General features: G+C 18.1%; 5 protein-coding genes across 5 annotated transcripts; 1 reads left to right on the top strand and 4 right to left on the bottom strand.

Moving 5' to 3' along the window:
* Window positions 1-253: 253 nt before the first annotated feature.
* PADL01_1324700 (conserved Plasmodium protein, unknown function) lies at window positions 254-4,285 on the bottom strand (the record flags this gene model as incomplete). The annotated part of the gene is made up of 1 exon (XM_028683794.1): window positions 254-4,285. The coding sequence occupies one exon, from the start codon at window positions 4,283-4,285 to the stop codon at window positions 254-256; it is 4,032 nt and encodes a 1,343-aa protein (XP_028539936.1).
* Window positions 4,286-6,609: 2,324 nt separating this feature from the next.
* Window positions 6,610-7,165, top strand: PADL01_1324600 (conserved Plasmodium protein, unknown function; the record flags this gene model as incomplete). The annotated part of the gene is made up of 3 exons (XM_028683793.1): window positions 6,610-6,660; window positions 6,783-6,821; window positions 7,016-7,165. The coding sequence occupies 3 exons, from the start codon at window positions 6,610-6,612 to the stop codon at window positions 7,163-7,165; spliced, it is 240 nt and encodes a 79-aa protein (XP_028539935.1).
* Window positions 7,166-7,555: 390 nt separating this feature from the next.
* PADL01_1324500 (mitochondrial fission 1 protein, putative) lies at window positions 7,556-8,132 on the bottom strand (the record flags this gene model as incomplete). Its single annotated transcript, XM_028683791.1, has 2 exons — window positions 7,556-7,921; window positions 8,073-8,132. 2 exons carry the CDS (start codon window positions 8,130-8,132, stop codon window positions 7,556-7,558), a joined length of 426 nt encoding a protein of 141 aa, XP_028539934.1.
* Window positions 8,133-8,855: 723 nt separating this feature from the next.
* PADL01_1324400 (conserved Plasmodium protein, unknown function) lies at window positions 8,856-11,175 on the bottom strand (the record flags this gene model as incomplete). Its single annotated transcript, XM_028683790.1, has 5 exons — window positions 8,856-8,922; window positions 9,055-9,187; window positions 9,258-9,403; window positions 9,490-9,532; window positions 9,618-11,175. 5 exons carry the CDS (start codon window positions 11,173-11,175, stop codon window positions 8,856-8,858), a joined length of 1,947 nt encoding a protein of 648 aa, XP_028539933.1.
* A 599-nt stretch (window positions 11,176-11,774) lies between these two features.
* On the bottom strand, window positions 11,775-21,776 carry PADL01_1324300 (conserved Plasmodium protein, unknown function; the record flags this gene model as incomplete). The annotated part of the gene is made up of 1 exon (XM_028683789.1): window positions 11,775-21,776. The coding sequence occupies one exon, from the start codon at window positions 21,774-21,776 to the stop codon at window positions 11,775-11,777; it is 10,002 nt and encodes a 3,333-aa protein (XP_028539932.1).
* Window positions 21,777-22,239: the final 463 nt, after the last annotated feature.

The following is a 22,239-nucleotide window of genomic DNA, read 5'->3' as shown; positions in this document are numbered from 1 at the left end:
TAAATACTTTGAATGTATGTATGTATCTTTTTATTTTTATGTTGTAAATACTAACCTTAAATTTTTTTTTTTTTTTTTTTTTTTTTCATATTTTTTCGTTTATAAAAATTAACATTTTATATAACTCATTTTTTTTATCCTTTAATATTATACTGGTTTGTGAAAAAAGAAAAAAAAAAAAAAAAAAAAAATATATATATATATATATAAATAAATAAATAAATATATATATATATGTATTTTATTTTATTTTTTAACTTATTAAACATTTCTTATTCTTATTCTTATTCTTATTTTTATTTTTATTTTTATTCTTATTTTTATTTTTATTTTTACTTTTATTTTGCCTATTTATGAACAGGCTACAATTTTGTTTTCCATATATATATTTACAATACATATATGTTTTATATTTATATAATGTATTTTTATATTCTCTACATTTATTTTTTATATTATGAATTATTTTTTTAAGTTTATTCATATGATTATCCTTTTCTTTATTTTTATTATAATTTCCATCTGATAATTTATTTGGATTATTTTCATTCATTTCATATTTATTTTCTCTATTCGATCTGACGCTTTGTATATTTAAAGCAGGTATTACACGCATATGGATATTATATTTTTCTATTACATTTTCAAAATATAAAATATTTTTCAATAAATGTTTATAATTAGATACACAATTTAATATATTATCTTCATTATTTAAAAAGTACATATTTCTACTAAGATTTTTCATAATATCATTATATACAGATTCTGTTATAGATTTATTTTCAAAATGATTATACATATATTTAGAATTTGGAGTATTATTCATACTTATAATTTCCAAATTATTATTACATTGATTTTTATTTTTATTCTCATTATTATTTATTTTATTATTTTTATATTTTTCATTATTCATCTTTTCTTTTATTATATTTTTATGCATCATACTTTTTTTCAATATATTATTTGGACATTTCTTCAACATATTTGTATACAAATTCATGTTTATATTTTTTATATTTGTATATGTCTTATTTTTTATATCCTTTTTATTTTCTCTATTAAATAAATCAATACTATTACTATCTTTTTTTAAAATATGTTCATTTTGTTTATTCTTTTTATTTTCATCTTCATTATTTACAATATACATTGTGACACTGTCATTTTCTACATTATATACTTCTATTAGTTTCTTTATTATATTATTATTATTCTTATCGTGGTATTCAATATTTTCCTCTTCAATAAATTTATCCTTACCAGATTGATCTGCATTGTCTTCATCTATCTTATTTTCATCTTTATTGTCTTCATCTATCTTATTTTCATCTATCTTATTTTCATCTTTCTTATTTTCCTCTTTATTATCTTCATCTTTCTTATTTTCCTCTTTATTATCTTCATCTTTCTTATTTTCCTCCTCATCCTCAATAGTATAGACCTCAAAATTCTCATTCATAATTTTATAAAATTGTTTTTCATAAAAAACGTCCTGAAGATTTTTATTCACATTATTATCAATCCATGGATTATAATCAAATAAAAACTCTGAATAAAATAAATTTTTCATTTTATTTTTATCATTTGCATCATTTTTTTTTAAAGTAAAACTTTCATCCTTATCTAAAGAAGATATCTTTCTTCTTTTATTCACAACATTTTTATTACACATGTCTGTGATATAATTATAAGGTCTCTTTTTATAATTATATGTATTCTTCATTTTAAAATTATCGTTATAAAATCTTTCTTTATTATTACATGTATTCTCTACATGTTCATAAACTTTATCACAAATAATTATATCTTGATATATATTATTCTGATATTCGTTTATCATATAATTGTTTATATTATCTGGTTCTCTTAGTATTTGTTTTTGTCTTTGTATTTGTATTTGTATTTGTCTTTGTTTTTGTATTTGCCTTTGTATATGTTTTTTTTTTCTTTTTCTTCTTCTTTTTCGTTTATTCCTTTTGACAATGTCTTCATTTTCCCATACACATTTATTAATTTCTACATCAAATTCATTATCATCACTATAAAAATTTATATAATTATCCTTTTCATGCATGTTTAAATTTAATGCTTTTATTTTTCTATTCTTTAATGTTACAATATTATCATTCTGTTCATTCATCCTTTCTGTAAGCATTTTTTCAAGTTCATCATCTAACATTAATTTTTCTACAACAATATTTTCTTTAATAATAAATGTATCATCTAATATATCTATATCATTTAAATAACTTTTATAATCTTCATCTGTTTCAATCGAACTAGCAGTCTTATATTTCATACTTCTTGTGACAATTTTTCTAGATGAACAATTTTTATTATTTAATATGGCAACTGTAGAATTATGTGTATATATTTTTCTCTCTTCTTTTTGATTTTCCTTTTCATCATATATAATAGACGTAATACAGTTATTCATATAATTAGAATCAGAATTATATTTATTTGTATCATAATTATATTCTTTATTTTGTCTATTTATTTTTTTAATTGATTCCTCTTTATTAAAATGATCGTCTAACATTTTATATTTCATTGATCCATCGTTATATCTTTTTTTGTTATTGCTAAGATGTTTATGGTTTTGTTTCCTTTCATATGTGTTTGGATTATTATAATAATAATTATTATAATTATAATTATAATCATCGTCATCTTTGTCATCTATATCATATGTGTCATCTATATCATATGTGTTATATGTATCATATGTGTCACATATATCATAGCTATAATCTTTATGATGATCATCATCATCATATATTTCTTGCGTATCATTTAATTTCATCTTATCCTTTACAATATTTATTTTATCTGTTCCTTTACATTTCATGTATTTCCTAATATTTTTTTGTAATGGTTTACTTTTAATATATGGAATATTTTCATAATTTAGATCTAACGTCTGATGATCATCAGATGAACATATTATATGTGTTGTGTTAGATATCTTCGATTCTTTTTTTGTTGAGAAAATATAAGAATAATTTGTGTTATAATAAGAATATTTTTTCATATTCACAGGTTTATAGACATAATAATATTGAACATATGATAATATAATATGTTCCTCAGGAAAGGACATATTATATTTATTAATAAATATATTTTTTATATTATCATATATACAAATATCAATATCAATAACATTTTCTGAGGTAATTTTTTTTTTTAAAATACCAATTTTTTCAAATATTTCTTTTTTATTATTTATATAAAATCGTAAAAATATAGTATTATATTCATTACTTGAATTATTATAAATAAATAATTGAGATGTATATTTATATATATTATTTATATAAGCTATGTTACGAATTAATAAAGAAATAAGATAGGAACAAGAATGTATATCTTTAACATATTTTAAATAATTTACAAAGTTTTTTATATTTTTTGAAAATATAAAAGAATAATCTATAATATCAAAATGAATTTTATTTATATCTATTTTAATATAATCTGTATATTCAAGAGTTTTATAAATCTCTTCATTAAATAGTATATAATTATATATTTCTTTAATACGATTACAATAATTTATTTTTAATATTATATTATATTCTTCTACTATGCCAAAAAATAAACATTCAAAAGTATTTCTTAATATATCTTTAATATTATTTTTTATATTCCCATATATTTCATAATGTTCAAAAAAAATATATCTATCATTGTTATCATAAATATTATTATTACTTTCTTTTTTTTTTTTTATCACATTATCTTTTACTTTATTATCATCATAACTGTTTAAATATTCTTTGGACATATCATTAGAACAATTTTTATTTTCTTCTTCTTCTTCTTCTTTTTCTATTCTTCCAAAGCATAAATCTAACTTCCCTTTATATCCATTCTTATCATCCAAAATAAAAGTGAATACACAATCTTTTATAAAAAAATTATTATAATTCATGAGGTCCATAAGATCTGTATATAATGATAATATCACTTCATCAAAATCTTTTTTTTTTTCATTTATATCATCTATATGTTTCTCTTGTAATGTTTTGTTTTCTACCTCTTCATTTGTTACATTATATATTAAATTAATTTTATTATTTTTTTTTATTTCTTCATTTTGTAAGTTAATCATTCCATTAGTTGCTTCTTTTTTTGGAGGGTCTAACATATGTTCCTCTTTATCTCTTCTACATTTTATCATATCACAATATTTCCTCACAGAAATCTCATAAGAGCTTTTTTTCCTCAGCCTTTCTAATATAACATCATATGATAAATTTATAATATCATTCATCATATAGCTTTATTAAAAGGTGATACATATAAATAAATAAAAAAAAAAAAAAATATATATATATAAAATAATAACATTTCAGTATAAAAAAATTAATGGAAGAACAAATTAAAACATAATGAGAAAGATCTATCTTTTTTTTTTTTTTTTTTTTTTTTTTTTTTTTTTCCTTATTGAAAAAAAAGAGGAAAATTACACACACATAATATATACATTAAATTATATATATGTATTATATGCGGGAATAAATGTGGAAAAAAAAAAAAAAAAAAAAAAAAAAATTTATTATATATATATATTTATTTATTCAAATTTATATTTACATATGTAATATACGTTCATACATGAAAAATTATACATATAAAGGTATAATAAAAAATATAAATACAAATATCAAAATTGAATTAATTAAAATATATAAAGTAACAATATAGAGAATGCTGTTGAACGCATACATATCGAGATATACCACATAGAAAAAAAAAAATATATATATATATATATCATAAAGGATAGTTATGCATACATGTATTTATTATATATTTATTATTATTATTATATTTTTAACCTTCATCAGGCATAAATCGGTTCATAAAATGAAGTATTTCATGGGGATTTTCCCCTCAAATAATACATGTATATAATATATATATATATAATATATATAGAAATGATAATTTTATAATTAGATTATTTTATAGAATAATTTTCTTCTTATATAAATATACAGATAATAATATATTATATATATATATTGATTGTTAATTAATTATAAAATGAATATATACAGATAAAATTTATAAAAAGAGTTAATTTTCTTCTTTAAAATTAAAACAATATAATATATATATATATATATATATATATATATATTTATATATATGATGTAATATTTATATATGAATATTATTAAAAAAAAATATATATTGTTCAAATTTTCTTAAACAAATAATGAATGGAAATTACATCTACTTTTTCTTAAATGTTAAAATAACACGATTCTCTTTATTTTATTTTTTTCATTATATTTTTTTTTTTTTTTTTTTTTTTTTTCTATAAACCTATATTATATATTTTGATATATATATATATATATGTGGATCCTTGGAAGCATATTATTATTTTTGTAGTTTAATAAGGAAAAGTTAATATATTTTTTTTATAATAATAACATAAAAAAAAATATATATATATACATATAAATTTATATATATATTATATAATACTCCTAACTTTTGTTATTTAAAATTTTTCTTTTCCAAGGAGGAAAAATATTAATATTTCTATAAAAAAATTATTTTTTTGTTTAAATGTATTACTAGGTTTTTTTTTTTTTCCTTTTATGAATATCATGTATGAAGGTGTACAATTTATTATATAAATTATATATAACATGTATTTATATATATGTAAACTTATATTTATATATATATATAATAAATAATATCAGCAAATGGACTCTTCTCATAAAGACTATCAGATATAAAAAAATATAAAAACAAAAAAAACAGTAGCAAACATATATTTGCATATTATTATAGTATTATAATATCACATTAATTTTTCTTATATCCATAATCCTTATTTTATATGATTATATGAAAAATTATGAGACTTTTTTTAATCAAACATATATGCTTTTTTTTTTAAAATAATATACCACCATAAATATATGATGATAAACTGTGATAATAAAAGGATAATAAATGAAATGATATAATTGTTATATTTATATAATATTTTTCAATAATTTAATATTTTTTTTTCTCTCTCTCTCTATATATTTATAATTATAATTTTATGGAAAAAAAAAAAAAAAAAAAAATACATATTATATAAATAAAATTCTCCATTTGGTACTTATAAATTTCAAAATATTTTTATTAAAAATGTAATTTATTTAACTTATTATTTCAAAAATGGAATAAAAAAATTAAAGCTCATATGCTCATTTGTCCTTATATAAGGAAATATTATATATATATATATTATATTTATTATTTTTCTTTTTTTACGAAAGGCTATAAAAAATATATACATATTTTTCAAGTGCACACTTTATATTTACAATTTATTGTAAAAAAATAAATTGAAGAAAATTCTTATAAATAAGTATTTTTTTTTTTTTTTTTTGAATTCATGAAGAATGTTTTAAGAAGAATATATAATATATATAATACATGTATATATTTTTTCTTTTAATTTTAAATTTTATTTATTTTTATGGTAATAATTATATAATGTATATAAAATAAAAATATATAATACATATATATAATATATATATATATATATATATATTTATAAAATAATTATTTGATAAAATGGTTAAACGTTTTATTAATATTTCTACATCTTTGCCTTTCCTGTTGAAGGTGAGAAGAACCATTATCTTTTAGAAAACATAAAAGACGCTTATTTCATCTAATAAAACAATTAATAAATTTTTTTTTTTTTTTTTTTTATATAAATATGTATACATTAATTTTTATTATAGAATAGGATGTATCATAAGAAAAGGTTTTTCTTTATTCAAGTAATATTTTAAAAATATTTCATGCAAAAGTATATACATATATATATATATATATATGTATATTTATTTATTTGTTTATTCCTTTTTCTTTATAATTTTTATTCCTTTTATATGAAAACATATAAACACCCACCTTGTAACTCGCTTTATACATTTAAAGCATTACTTATATTTATATATTTCATTTTCCGTAGGAAAAACATATATGTAATCAACACACACCATTACATATATACAACGCCACAAAATACTCCAAGAAATCAATGAATCATAGATTGTTTTATATAAATTGGATGTTTGTTTTTCTATTGCTAGATTTTTGTAATGGACATTTAGATATATAAATGGAATATATGAATAAGGAAAGTTTTGACAATAAGATGAAAAAAAAAAAAAAATAAATAAAATAAAAATAAAACAAATAAATAAATAAAACAAAATATATTCATATATATGTGAAAAAATTTTTATAAATAAATACACTTATTTGTATATTATATTTATATCATATTATGCATTATATTCATATTATTTTCAAACATATATAAATATAAATATATAAATATATATATATATATATATATATATATATATGTTTTATTTTTTTTTGAGTATGACTATCATTTGTTTATTGTTATTTCGTTACACTTATATTTTTTTATAATGCTCTCCATGGGTTTTTGTATATTCTTGAATTCATATAAGGATTTATATATTGTTTTACTAAAAAAATATTAAAAATACTTGAAAGATTTAAAAGATAAATATAAACCACAAGCCGTTAGTGCAACTAACAAAGCACCAATTAAACCATCAGATGATATCAAATCAAAAAGTAAACTCTTTAAAGCTAAAGCATTACTATTCCTTGCATCGATTTTTAATAAGGCATTTAAATAATTCTTAGCTTTTTTATAATCTCTTAATTTTATATGTGCTATAGCTAGCTGATATAAACAATCTATACGATTATAATTTATGAGTAATAATTCATGTAATAATGAAGAAGCAAATTTTATATTTTTTAAATCTGAAGAACATATTAACAAACAAGCGTAATCAAATTGAGTCTTTGGCATTACATGATCGACTGATAGTTCCTGAACGTTCAGAAAAAAATATGAACAAGTAAGGTAATTTACAATAAAAAAAAAAAAATAAATATATAGACACACACATATATACATATATATATATGTATGTATTTTTTTTTTTTTTTTTTTTTTTTTTTTTTTTTTTTTATTTACTAACATTTTCATAATCATTCTTTAATCTTTGAAGTTCTACTTTAAGTAATTCTGGACTGTCCATTTTCTGTTTTCCCTTAAAATTAATATATAAAATAAAAATAAAATAAATAAAAAGATGGATGAAAAGAAAAAAAGAACTGTACGTAGAAGACAAAGATAAAAGAAAATAATATTCAAAATGTTAGTAACACAATTGATTGTTATTTTATCATTTTTTTAGATTATATGAATTATTGTATAAATTTTAATTATTACAGTTCTTTACTGTATTTTTTTAATAACATATAAATATGAATATATAAAAATAAATATATATATATATATATATATATATATTTTATAATATTTAATTGCACATAATATATATAATATTTGTATGCAAAATAAATAATTCAATTGTGTACCTAAAAATTAAATTTTTTTTTTCTAATACTAAAAAATTTGTCGTTTATTTTTTATCTTCGTTATTTAAATGAATTACAAAAAAAAAAATATATTTTGTAAATATATAATTTTGTTTTGCAAGTTTACAATAATATAAAATATATATATATATATATATATATATAATATTTATAAAATATATATTTTTATATGCACATATGCAGTGGTAAAATAAAATTTTATGTAAAAATTAACAAAAAAATAATAAATTAAAAAAATATATATATATATATTTAATTATATCAAAAAAAAAAAAAAAATTTATATATAATATATATATTTATATATATCGTATTATTTTCAAATGTTAATGTATTACTTTTTTTGTGGCATATACGGTTCACGAATTGGTCAACCTAAAACATACTGATCTCATATACCATGCATTTTCATCAATACATAATATGCTGAAATGAAAAAGAAAAATATAAAAAAAAAAAAAAAAAATGATATAAAGAAAAAAGGATAAACATATATATATATATATATATATCACTATTCCTAATGAACAAATTTTATATTTTTTAAATAAATATTACTTATTTTCAATTGTGCAAGAATTCTCGTATATGATAGATATATTTTTCTTCTTATTTTCAAATACACATTTGACGATATTTAAAAATTTGTGATAGTCTACGGCTGACAGTTCAACTGTTATAAATAGCAAGCCTAAAAAATAAAATAAAATAAATATATATATACATATATTTATTTATTTATGTACATGTTAGAGGATTACCATTTTTTTGTAAAATATCTGCCATGTAATTTAAAAAACTGTATATTCCTTTGAAGGTTACAATGTGCCTTTTTCCATAAATACTTATATAAGAGTTTTTTCGGTAGACAATATTACTTTTTATGTTATATATAATTAAATCAAACCTAAAAATAAAATATATATATATATATATATATATATATAAAGTTTCATTGTTTACAATATATACATTGAGGATGGGAGGCCTTACTTTAAATTGTTTAGGTACATGTTATTTAGTTCTTCCAAAATGTCTAAGTGAAAAAAAATATTAATATATATATATATATATATATACATATATATTTATTATATTGTTTTATTTTTTTTTGGTGGTACCTTCTCTATGTAGAGATGTTATATTATCACATTTATTGAGCTCAATATTTTTGTTTATGTAGTTTGTGTTTTTGACACAATCACTTAAAATAATAGATATGTTGTCACTATAATTTGTAGCATTAATATTTTTATTTTTTTTTTGAAAAGCAGTGTTAATTATATATTCTCCAACATTTCCATGAACATTTAAAATATTGGATTCATGGAATATGTTTTGTAAGAATTGTCTATCTTGTTTATTTTCTAAATGAAATATATCATATGATATATTTGTTATATTATTATAAAATGTATAACCATTTTCATCATAATTTAATTCAAGCTCAGTTCCTTTTATTTGTTCTAAAATATATTCTTTCCCCATTTGTGCTCTTTTTTCTTTTTTGCTTATAATTTTTTTACAGTAAATATTTTTAGGTGAAAAAATATTTTCTAATTCTTTTTCAAATATATAACTATATTTTTGCACACTTAAATTATCATATCTTATATATAAATGTTTATCAAATACATATACAACAAGTCCAGGTAATGAATCATGAATTGAATTTACAATCTTACAAAAAAGTTTAGAATTTTTTCTAATATGAAATGAATATATATATTCATATAATTTTATATTATATAAAAAATGAAATCTCCTTTTAATACTTTCATATAATTTTTTAATAAAAAATTGATCATTTATATTTTTTGATATATCATTATCTATTATATTAATAACAATATTACTTTTTCGATTTAATAAACCTATACCAATGGGTAATTTATTATAAAAATAGACGTTTACAATTTCTCCTGCTTCATATTTATTTAATTCACTTATATTATAAACTTCAAAATCGTATATATATTTGTGTTTTCTTTTAAGTAGTATATCATATCTCTCTTGTGCTAAAAATTGTAGATCTCTTTTTTTATTCACTTCACTATTATTATTATTATTATGTGTATTATTATTTGTTTTTATTTTTTCATTATATTTATAATTTTGTATATTATAATCTCCATTTGTCTCATTCTCATCATCTACACTTGCATATTGTTTATATATTAAATTTTCTTTATTCACAGTATCACCATTATCATTCTTAATTATTTTTTCTTTATCTTTTTCATGCGAACTAGCTATTTTTTCCGATTCGTTATACTCTTTATGTTCATAAATTTCCTGTGGCGTCTCCTTTTTTAAATTTTGTATATTATGAAGAATAATTTCTCCTTCAGCATAATTATTATGAGATTTTTCATCAATGATTATATCTGATATTAGTGGTTTTAAAAATACATTAACTCTATTCTCATAAAGGCTGTTAAAGCTATTTTTTTTATTACCTATAAGTCTCATCTCTTGTAAATCTAAAAAACTTGTTAAGTTATTATCATTACAAGTATTTTTATTTATTTTTACGCATTCAGCATTTGAGAAAAATGTACATTTTTTAATATTGTATGATATTGTTTTTTTATAGTTTTTTTTTTTAATATAATTACACTTTCTGTTTAAATGGTCTCCATAAAACCTGGGGATTCTTTTATGTAAGGACGTGAGCATCATAGAAGAAAAGAAACACATGAAATATATACATATGTATATATATATATATATTTATATATATTTGATTTTTTTTATTTTTCCACCCCCTTGACGTAATAGTGTAATATCATACATTAATCAATTCCTTTAAACAGTAATATAGGGAGAAAAAAAAAAAAAAAAAAAAAAAAAAAAATACATAAATATATATATATATATATATATATATTTTCCCTTATTCATTTCATTTTACAAAAAGGTCAAAATATTTAAAAACTGTAGAACTTGAAATTTTATATTTAAATTTAATGCAAGATGTTTTTCTTTTTGTTTTTATTTTTAATAGAAAAAGAAATAAAAATAAAATGTGTTTTTTTTTTTTTTATTAATATGTAAAAATAAAAAATGTTCATATATATGTTATTCAAAATGGAACATTTAATTTCTACCCAAAAAAAATAATAATATAAAAATAAAAATAAATATATATATATAAATATATATATATATATATATATATATATATATATATATATATATACAACACACATGTAATATATCACAACATATATATATTTATATATATAATCCCCTTTCACACAAAAAAAATGATAATATCAATTTGTTACAAGGAGTAACATTTTTTTATTATATTTTTGTAACAGTTTAATATTTTTGTTGGCTTCTTTTAATTGTACTTTAGTTTTACAGTATTCAAAAAAAATGAGTGATGGATTTGTTGTATATGCTTTTTTAATAAATGTTGCGATTGTTATTTTTTCTTTTAATGCATTGTTTAAATTTTGTTTGGATGTTAATATACACCATATTGTATTAATTACATTTTTTTTAATATTTATATGTAATTGTTTAAAAACAAAAATAAAATCATCAATTCCTATTTCTTTTTTTTCATTATTACATTTAAATATATCAAAAACCATATGTTTTAAATATGTATCAATTGAATAATCATTAGAAGTAATATCAGTTTCATAATTAAGTGTATTCATTTTATTTAAAGATGAAAATTTGTTTAAATATTTTATACTTTTTTTTTTTTTTTTTTTTTTTTCTTCTGCATTGTTCTGTTCATTCAATTTGTTATCAAAATTAAAATTATTAAAACAATCATTATTAGAAACATCATGATTAATAATATTATCATACAAATCATTTTGATTATTATTTGTATCTTTATTCATGTTATATTTTTTTTCATTTTGTGAATCGATATCATCAACGTGATACATTTTCTTTTTTGTTGTAGAATCCTTCATATTGATGGTACCCCATATATTTTTTTGTAATCTTTTATTATTTATATTATAAGTACACGATTTAGATAAATTATTTTTTGTTTCTTTATATTTATTACTTTGATAATAATATTGCTTAGAAAAAAAGTTTAATTCCATTTTTTGCCACATATGAAATAATACACTCATATATTTATTATCTATATCTAACAATGGGTAATTTATTATATAGTTTGTATTATGATTAATTGGATTTTCATGTTTAATAGTTGTAAAGGTTTTATTGGATGTGGTTGTATTAAATGATAAGGATCTTAATTGTGTAGCATTATTATTATGACTAATATTATTATTATGACTAATATTATTATTATTATGATGAATTTTATTTTTATTTATACTATTAATACTTTTATTTTTATTTTTGTGCTGTAAATCTGTAAGTGATGTTGCATGTACACATTCATTTATATAATTTTCTTCTATATTTAAATTGTCAAAGAAGAAAATATTTTCACAACTAGTTGTATTTAAATGATGAATATTATTATTTGATGAAATATTTAATATCATTTTATTTAATATTAATAAAAATTGTTCATAATAATATTCATAATTTATACCTATATTTTGTTTAAATAACATACTTAAATATTGATGTATTATATCAATATTTATATTATAATTCTTTTTAAAAAATATATTATTGTATAGATAATTCTTTAAACTTTTTTCTTCAAATGTATTTAAAAACTCATTACTATTTATAATAAAATTTCCTAATTCCATATGTTCATAAATTATTTTAAAAACATATTTAGCATAATTTATTTTTTCATCAAATAACAAGATTTTATTATCATTATTTAATATGGTTTTCTTATCTTCATAAGTACAAATAATATTGGGTATTATGTGTGAATTATAATTATATTCTAATATTTTCAACATCAAAGAGTATAATATATTATCTCCCTCCTTTTCATTTATATCTCTTTTGTCCTTTCTGTTTATATCATTATGTTTTTCTTTTTTCTTTTTTTTTTTATTCATATGATTATAATATACATTTCTTTCTCTTTCATCACTTGTATGATATTCATCCAAATAATTGTAATAATATTTATTTATTGCATTACACACATGTGATATATCAGAATTGATTATAATTTTATTATCATTCATATGTATATTTTTTCCCATTTTTTTTTTTTCCCTCCCCATGTTTATATTTTTGTCTTTATCATAATTTTTCACTTTCTTTTCATCATCCTTACATGTAGTAGGTCCTACACAGTTAGATGCATCATCTAATTTATTAATATGAAATATTGAATATATATTGTGAAATTTAAAAAAAGAAAATATTATAAATCGTATAATTTTTTTCATATAATAAACTTCCACAAACATTTTATATATCTTATCTGAATCTTTTTCTGCTTGCATAATATTCAACATTTTATCTACAGACTTTTTAAAAATATCAAATAAATGTACATATACATCTAAAAATGATATATTCTCTTCATTATTATAAAAATTATTTATATCATGTAATACATTCTTAATATATATTAAATTGTTGTTACAAGAATTTATATCATTTTTTCTTAAAGAGCAGTTAATTTCGTTTATTGCTTTACACATGTGACATAATAATAAGAAAAGGTCACTAGAAAAGGATACTTCAAAAAAGGTTAATACATCTTCTATATGATCATCATATGATTTGTTTATAATATTGTTTGTTATATTATCTCTTTTGTTTTTTATTTCTATATCAGTAAATGGAATATTTTCATTTTTAATATTATCATTATAATTGTATTCTGCATTATTATTATTTACATCATTATTTGGATTTATATTTTTATTTTTGATATTAATCAATTCTTTCTCCTTAACTAGTTCTTCATCACACATTTTAAGATCATCATCTATATGATGCATGTCATCTATACCACCCATATATATATTATTATTACCTCTTTTTATCTTATTATCATACCTTTTTATTTCATTTGTGTCTTTACACAATGTTGATGATATATTCATATTTATATTTTCTTTTGTAGACATATTAAAAAGAAGAGTGTTTTTTAAATGATGTATATCGAGATATATAGTGCTATTCGTTATATATTCATTTATATATGATATATTTGTATGTATGAACATAATATCTGTAGATATAATATTTAAATATATTAAAATATTAGAAAGTTTTATATTGTTGTCATTTTTTTGTTCTTTCATATTAAATATTTCTTCATTTATAATATCAATATTTTTTGTTATATTATATGTTTTGTTTAATATTTCTATGTATATAGATGAGCTTTTTCTATTACATATTTTATTTTTATTATCATCATCATTATCAATGTCCTTCTTTGTATTATTATTATTATTATTATTATCTTCATTATTATGATCTCGAATATGTAAGACATTATTTATTTCATTCAATTTATCATATAACTCTTGATTTGATTTTTCTAATTCTAAATACATATTTTTATAATTAATCATCTCTTTTATTTCTTTATTTCTTTCTTTATTAGTTTCATGTAATGCTACATTATTTTTTTCATATTCTATAACTAAGAGCTCTAAAAATATATATTCTTTTAATAAATCTTTATATTGTATTTTTAGTTTATCTATACTTATATGATTTATATCTTTTAATATTTTTTCATAATGTGTCCATAAAAAATTACAATTTAATTCATTTTTTAATTCACATTTATTATTATTATTATTATTATTATTATCATTATAAGTATTGACAATATCATTTTTATTTTCATTTTTATTTTCATTCATATTATGATTCTCTTGTATGCTTATTAACTTATCATTTTTATTTTCCATAAAAACATTCCAACTGTCATTAAACATGTTTGTATTATTATCAAAAATATTTTTTAATATATTTTTATTAACATTTAAATATAAATATTCATTCATATTATCATTATAACATGTTTGTGTTTTATTTGTGCTGCTTGTCATTTCTATATCTTCATTATGATCCTTACTTAGATATAAATTATTTATATTTTCTTTTTCTAATAATTCAAGATTCTTTATTTTTATTAAATCATTTTCTTCTTTTATTTTATTCATTTCAATTTCTAACATATGTATATTATTTACATACATATCTATATCCTTTTTTAATATAATTTTATTTTGTTTAATTTCTTTTATCTCTTCTTCTTTTTTAATTAGAATATTTTTCATATTATTTATTTCTTCATTTATATTCTCATTATATTTATTTAATAATTCATCGTATTCTTTTTTAATTATATACAATTCATTTTGTAATTTTTCCTTTTCTTTTATTTCTTCTTGTCTTTTATTTTTTTCATATAATATATTTTCTTCCTTATGTATGAGAATATCATTTTTTTTATTTATTTTTTCATTTAATATATTTTTTTCTTCATTTAATATATTTTTTTCTTCTTCTAATATATTTTTTTCTTCATTTAATATATTTTTTTCTTTATTTAATATATTTTTCTCTTCATTTAATATATTTTTTTCTTCTTCTAATTTTTTTTTTTCCTCATTTAATATTTTTATTTTATTTATATTATCATTTTGTTCGATAATATAATTTGATTTATCTATATTAAGGACCTCTACATTATTTTTTAAATATTCTATTTCTTGTTTATTACTTTCTTTTTCTTTTATTAGTTGATCTCTTTCTTGTATGACTTGTTCATGATATTTTTTTAATTCTTCATTTTTATCTTGTAATGAATTATTTAGTTCGTTTAATATATTATATTTATTTTGTAGATTATCATATTTCTCTGTTATATTTTGAAGATCTATCATGTTATTATAAAATTTATTTTGTAGTTCATTACATTTATTTGTTAATGTGTTATTTTGTTTTTTTATATCATCTCTTTCTTGTTTTAAAATATCACTTTCTTGTTTTAAAATATCACTTTCTTGTTTTAAAATATCACTTTCTTGTTTTAAAATATCACTTTCTTGTTTTAAAATATCACTTTCTTGTTTTAAAATATCACTTTCTTGTTTTATATTATCACTTTCTTTTTTTATATTATCATATTCATTTTGTATATCATCTCTTTCTTGTTTTATATTATCACGTTCTTGTTTTATATTATCACTTTCTTTTTTTATATTATCTCTTTCTTCTTTTATATCATCTCTTTCTTGTTTTATATTATCTCTTTCTTCTTTTAAATTATCCCTTTCTTCTTTTATATCATCTCTTTCTTGTTTTATATTATCTCTTTCTTCTTTTAAATTATCCCTTTCTTCTTTTAAATTATCCCTTTCTTCTTTTAAAATTTCTATACAGTGTCTTATATATTCCAAAATAGCAAATTTATTAGACATATCATCCTTTTTTATTTCTTCTTGAATATCATCAGAATTTTTTCTATTCAACATGGAGATATCTTTTTCTTCTATAAATTCTTGAGATTCTATATTATATACGTTTTCATTTATGTCTTGATTATGTAATATATTTAAATTGGACACAACATCATGATAATAAATATTTTTACTATCACAAAGAATATTATGATCATCTTGAATATTATTATTATTATTTAATTTATTTATTATATTTTTTTCTCGTTTTTCATTTTTTAGTGTATATAAAATATTTTTCAAGAGCTCTTCTATTTTCTTTGTATCATTTTTAATAGAATTATCGAGAGATAATTTATTTTGTTTATTTATTTCTTCACATAATGTAGAATTACTATTAGATATACAAATTTCGTTTTCATTTTCAACATGTTCATATGTAATTTTAAATTCTTTAGTTGATATATTTTTAGGAATATTATTATTTTGTTCAGAACTTTTATTTTTTAATAAATTATTATTATAAGTATCATCTAAATTTTTTTTTTTTTTTTTTTTTTTCTTTAGAATGTTCTCATTCAAATATATTTTTTTTTTATCTTTAAAATTAATATTTTCAAAGGACACATGTCTTAAATCTTTAAGCATATCATTATCTAAAACATTTTCATCCTTATAATAATTTTTATCTTTTAAATCATACATATTATTCATTGAATTACTCATACGATTTTTTACAATATTCTTATTATCTATTCTGTTTGGATTATCATAATAAATATCTTTTTCGTCTATAGGTTCATCTGTTAAATTAGCATTATTATCATTTAAAAGATGATCCTTATTTTTATTATCCTCCACATTATGCATTATCTTATATTCTTTCTCTTCTTTTTCATCATCAGATTTATCTTCCTTTTCATCATCAGATTTATCTTCCTTTTCATCATCAGATTTCTCTTCCTTTTCATCATTAGATTTCTCTTCCTTTTCATCATTAGATATATCTTTATTTTCCTCATTTATATTGCTCATTTTATTCACATAACCATTTCCATTAGAATATATATTATTATTAATTTTTTTAGAATAATCATTTTTTTCCATTATTTCACATTTAGTATTTACAATATTTTTAATATCTTTGGTTACATTAGATATATCATTTTCTTTCTTTATTTTAGATTTTTTATTACTATTACTTTTTTTTTTTATATTATTTTGTTTATACTTTTTATAAAATTCCTTTTCTCTATGTTTTTTATTTTTATTTATTTGTATATCACCATCTGAAAAGTTTATATATATATTTTGATTTTTACATATACTTTTGTTACTCTTATTTTTATTGTTTATATTTTCCTTTTTTTCTTTTATACTATTATTATTTTTTTTAATAATAATCTTATTAAAATCATATGGTAAATAATCTACATAATAATCATCATTAATAGACTTATTCAAAAGATGAATATTATTTTTTTCTTTCATATAATTTTTGTTATTACATTCTGATGTATTACTATATATAGAAGATGAAGAATATAAATATTTAATATTAAAGTTGTTCTCCTTTTCTATATGTTCATTTGAATATTTATCATAGTCACCTTGTTTTTTTATATTATCATCATCATTATTACTATTATTATTAATATTATTATTAATATTAATATTATTAATATTAATATTTTTCGTTGTTGTGTCATCATTTATATCAAAAATAATAGTATTATCTTTTTGTTCTTCTGAAATATTATAATTCTGTTTATTTCCTTTTTCCTTTTCTTCATTTAAAGAGATACTTCTTTCTCTCTCCTCTTCATTTATATTATTATCATTTTGTTTATCTAATCTTTTATATATTTTTTGTGCATTATGTAAATCAATATATTTTGAATTATCTAAAGAATAACTATAATTATTTAACAAACGTACGCTCTCATAAGACATTTTTAAATCATCCATACTGTCTACATGTATTATTGAACTATCATCATCATCATCATAATTATAATTATGATTATAATTATATCCTTTTAAAGAATTTAAAGAATATTCAAGAATATTATTGTTGCCTGACAAGTTCAAAAATTCATTATCTACATAATTTTTATCCACATGATTTTTATCCTCACAATTTTTATTCACACAATTTTTATTTATATGACTAGGCATTATATCACTATTCTCATACTTCGTATCACAAGAAATATTATAATTTTTATTTATATTGTTTTCTTTTTTTTTAAAGTTTAAATAAAAATCATCATAAGATGAAGATAATATATTTTTATTTTTGTTAATTTCATATAATTCTGGAATTGTATTTGAATATGTATTATTATATGTTTCGTTATGAATATAATTATTATCATATTTATTTTTATCAAGATAATTATATAAATTTTCTTTTTTTTTTCTTTTCTTTTTTTTTTGTTTTTCTTCATGTATTTCTTTTAAAATTTTAGAGGCTAAGTAAAGGCCTCTTCTGATATTATTTTTTGTATTTTTTTTTTTTTTTTCTACATCTGATGTGTATTTTTCAGATTTCTGCGTATATGTTTCTTTAACGTTATATAAAAGGTCATTATTTTTTTCATCATCATAATAAATATCTGAATCATTCATATTATTAATATTGTTAATATTTTTAATATTGCTAATATTTTTAATATTTTTAATATTTTTAATATTGTTTGTACTATTTGTATTGTTCATATTTCCTTCTTCCATTTTCATTTCCTTACTTACATTTTCATCATTCTCGCAATAATCTGATAGATTCAATTTTTTATTTGTTTTATGATCCATACTATAAAACCTTTTCATATTATTTATATTATCTAAATCTTTTACTACCCCTTGCAATTTATTAATGTTATTCATTTTTGTTTCTATAATATCCATATTTCTTATATTTTCATTCAATGTCTCTTCAGAATGATCATTAGAATGTTTATCTTCTTTTATATTTTGATTCTCCTGATCATCATGAAACATACTGATTATTAAATCATCATCATCATCGTCATAATATTTAGATTTATATAAACCAATGTTGTTACTATTTTGTATATCTTGACTATCTTTACTTCTTAAGGATTCATATATATGTTCTTCATTATATTGTTTTATATTATCTTGACAGTATGGATCTTTATTTTGATCCTTATGTATATCATTTGAAAAAGATGAGGATTTTATAGATTTACCATATACACTAAAGAAATTATCATTACTGCTTATTAAGTTTATATCATCTGGTATCGCTGGTAAATATTCTAAATTAAAAGAATCTGATAAATGAGAAAGTGAGTCTTCTAAATCATCATGGTTTCTGTCATTATTAATAATATCTTCTTCTTCTACTTCTTGATCATGATAAAGTTTGTTTTTTTGGATCTTTTGTGTATCTGTAGTATGATAATAAGTATTCCCATTATTTATATTTGACATATTATATATATCATTTATATTAGACATATCATTCATATCATTCATACCATTTGTTGTATGCCCCATATTTTTGCTTACACTTTTTTCATTCTCCATAGTAGCAACATTAAAAGAAAAATTAGTGACAGCCCCTTCATTTGTTATATTGTTATGATATTCCTTACTATAATTATTAAGATTCATTATATAATTTTTATCATTCTTCACTTCTTCATTGTGAGATATCCTATCAAAACCTTTTTGTAATACATATTTTTTATAGGTTATATAATTATTTGAAATGTTTTCTTTAGTTCTTTTAATGTCTTCTATATGTGAAGATAAATTATTATCTTCATTTAAATTACATAATTTTATATGTTTATCATAAGAATTATATAAATGGTTATATATCTGTAAATCATTAGAACAATCATTTTTATGTATTTCATTTTTATGTATTTCATTTTTATTATTTAACGTGGGTAATACGAGAGAGTTACATTTTTTTATCATTCTGTTATTTTTATAAGGTTCATTACTACGAGTAAGGCTAGTATATTTTTTGTGTATGTTATATTTTTGAATATTATGTGAATCGAACTGATCTTCATTTTCTTTTGTTTCTTGTTCTTTGATATTACAAGGTAGAGAATTATATGACGTGTGTCTCTTGAAAGGGTAATAGTATACATAGTTATGATTATAGCTACAATCATTATGGTGATTATTATTAAAATTGTTATTGAGATTATTATTACAATGATTATTATTACAATCATTATTATGATTATTATGATTATTATCACTACAATCACCATCATCACCATCATCATCATCACCATCATCATCATCACCATCATCATCATCACCATCATCATCATCACCATCATCACCATCATCATTATTATTATTATTTCCAATATGATCATTTATATATTTTTTCTTTATGTCTTTACCTTCGCTGTAATATTTGTGTATGATACTCTTGATTAAAACACTATTTCTTTCCTTTGAATTATTTGCTTTTTTTATTAAGATTATATCCTTTTTATTTTTTCTAATGCTTTCTATGTCATATAAGAGTTTATAAGAGTTAACTATTTTATTACGACTAAGATGATTCTTATTTTTTGTATGCTCCTCATTTATCATATTAACTTTATTTTCATTTTTTTTTAGTAAAGAACTAATTTTAGTTATTTTTGATTTAATAGATAAAATAGATGATTTATTTAAATTAATTTTTCTTTTATTCTTTTTCAAACTAGCAAATTTACTGTTCATTTCTTTTTTTACTATACAAGTTTTGCTCTTACATATTTTATTTTTAATTGAATTTTTTGATATTATAATATTTTTTAACATCATATTTTTCTCTTTATTTTTTGATTTACACAATATGGAGTTGCTGTCTTCCCATTTTTTATCACCATTCTTTTCTTCCTTACATGAAATATTTTCATTTTTAATATCGTTTTTATAATATTTTTTAGGCGACGAACATAACTTGTTTTTTTTATTCACAGGCGAGCGCGACAACATATTAAAATGAATAAATATAAATAAATAAATATATATATGTATATATATTTTTTTGTGGTGTTGTAACTGTTGTATGTTATCTGATTATTATAAATATGTAACTATTATATTCTTAAAATTAAATATATATATATATATATATATATATATATATATTATATGTTTAGATTTATTTATATTTTTAATTCCCCTTAAATAGTTTTTCGGACTTATAAAAAATAAAATATACACTACCCTAAGAATGTATGTGGGCACTCATCCCAATTTTTATATTACACAAGAACAAGAAAAAAAAAAAAAATTAAATAAATAAATAAATAAAATTATAACTGTATGTCTTAATAATATTTTTTTTACATTTTGTGTTTAACTATATGTCCTACTTTTTTATGAAAGAACAAAAAAAAAAAAAAAATTTTTAAAAAAAAAGCAAAACAAAAAAAAACAAAACAGAACAAAATAA

Source organism: Plasmodium sp. gorilla clade G2 (genome assembly GCF_900097015.1).
Source record: "Plasmodium sp. gorilla clade G2 genome assembly, chromosome: 13".
Taxonomy (NCBI): Eukaryota; Apicomplexa; class Aconoidasida; order Haemosporida; family Plasmodiidae; genus Plasmodium; species Plasmodium adleri (nom. inval.).
Note: the sequence above shows the minus strand (reverse complement) of the source record. Positions and strands in the feature narration are given on the sequence as shown.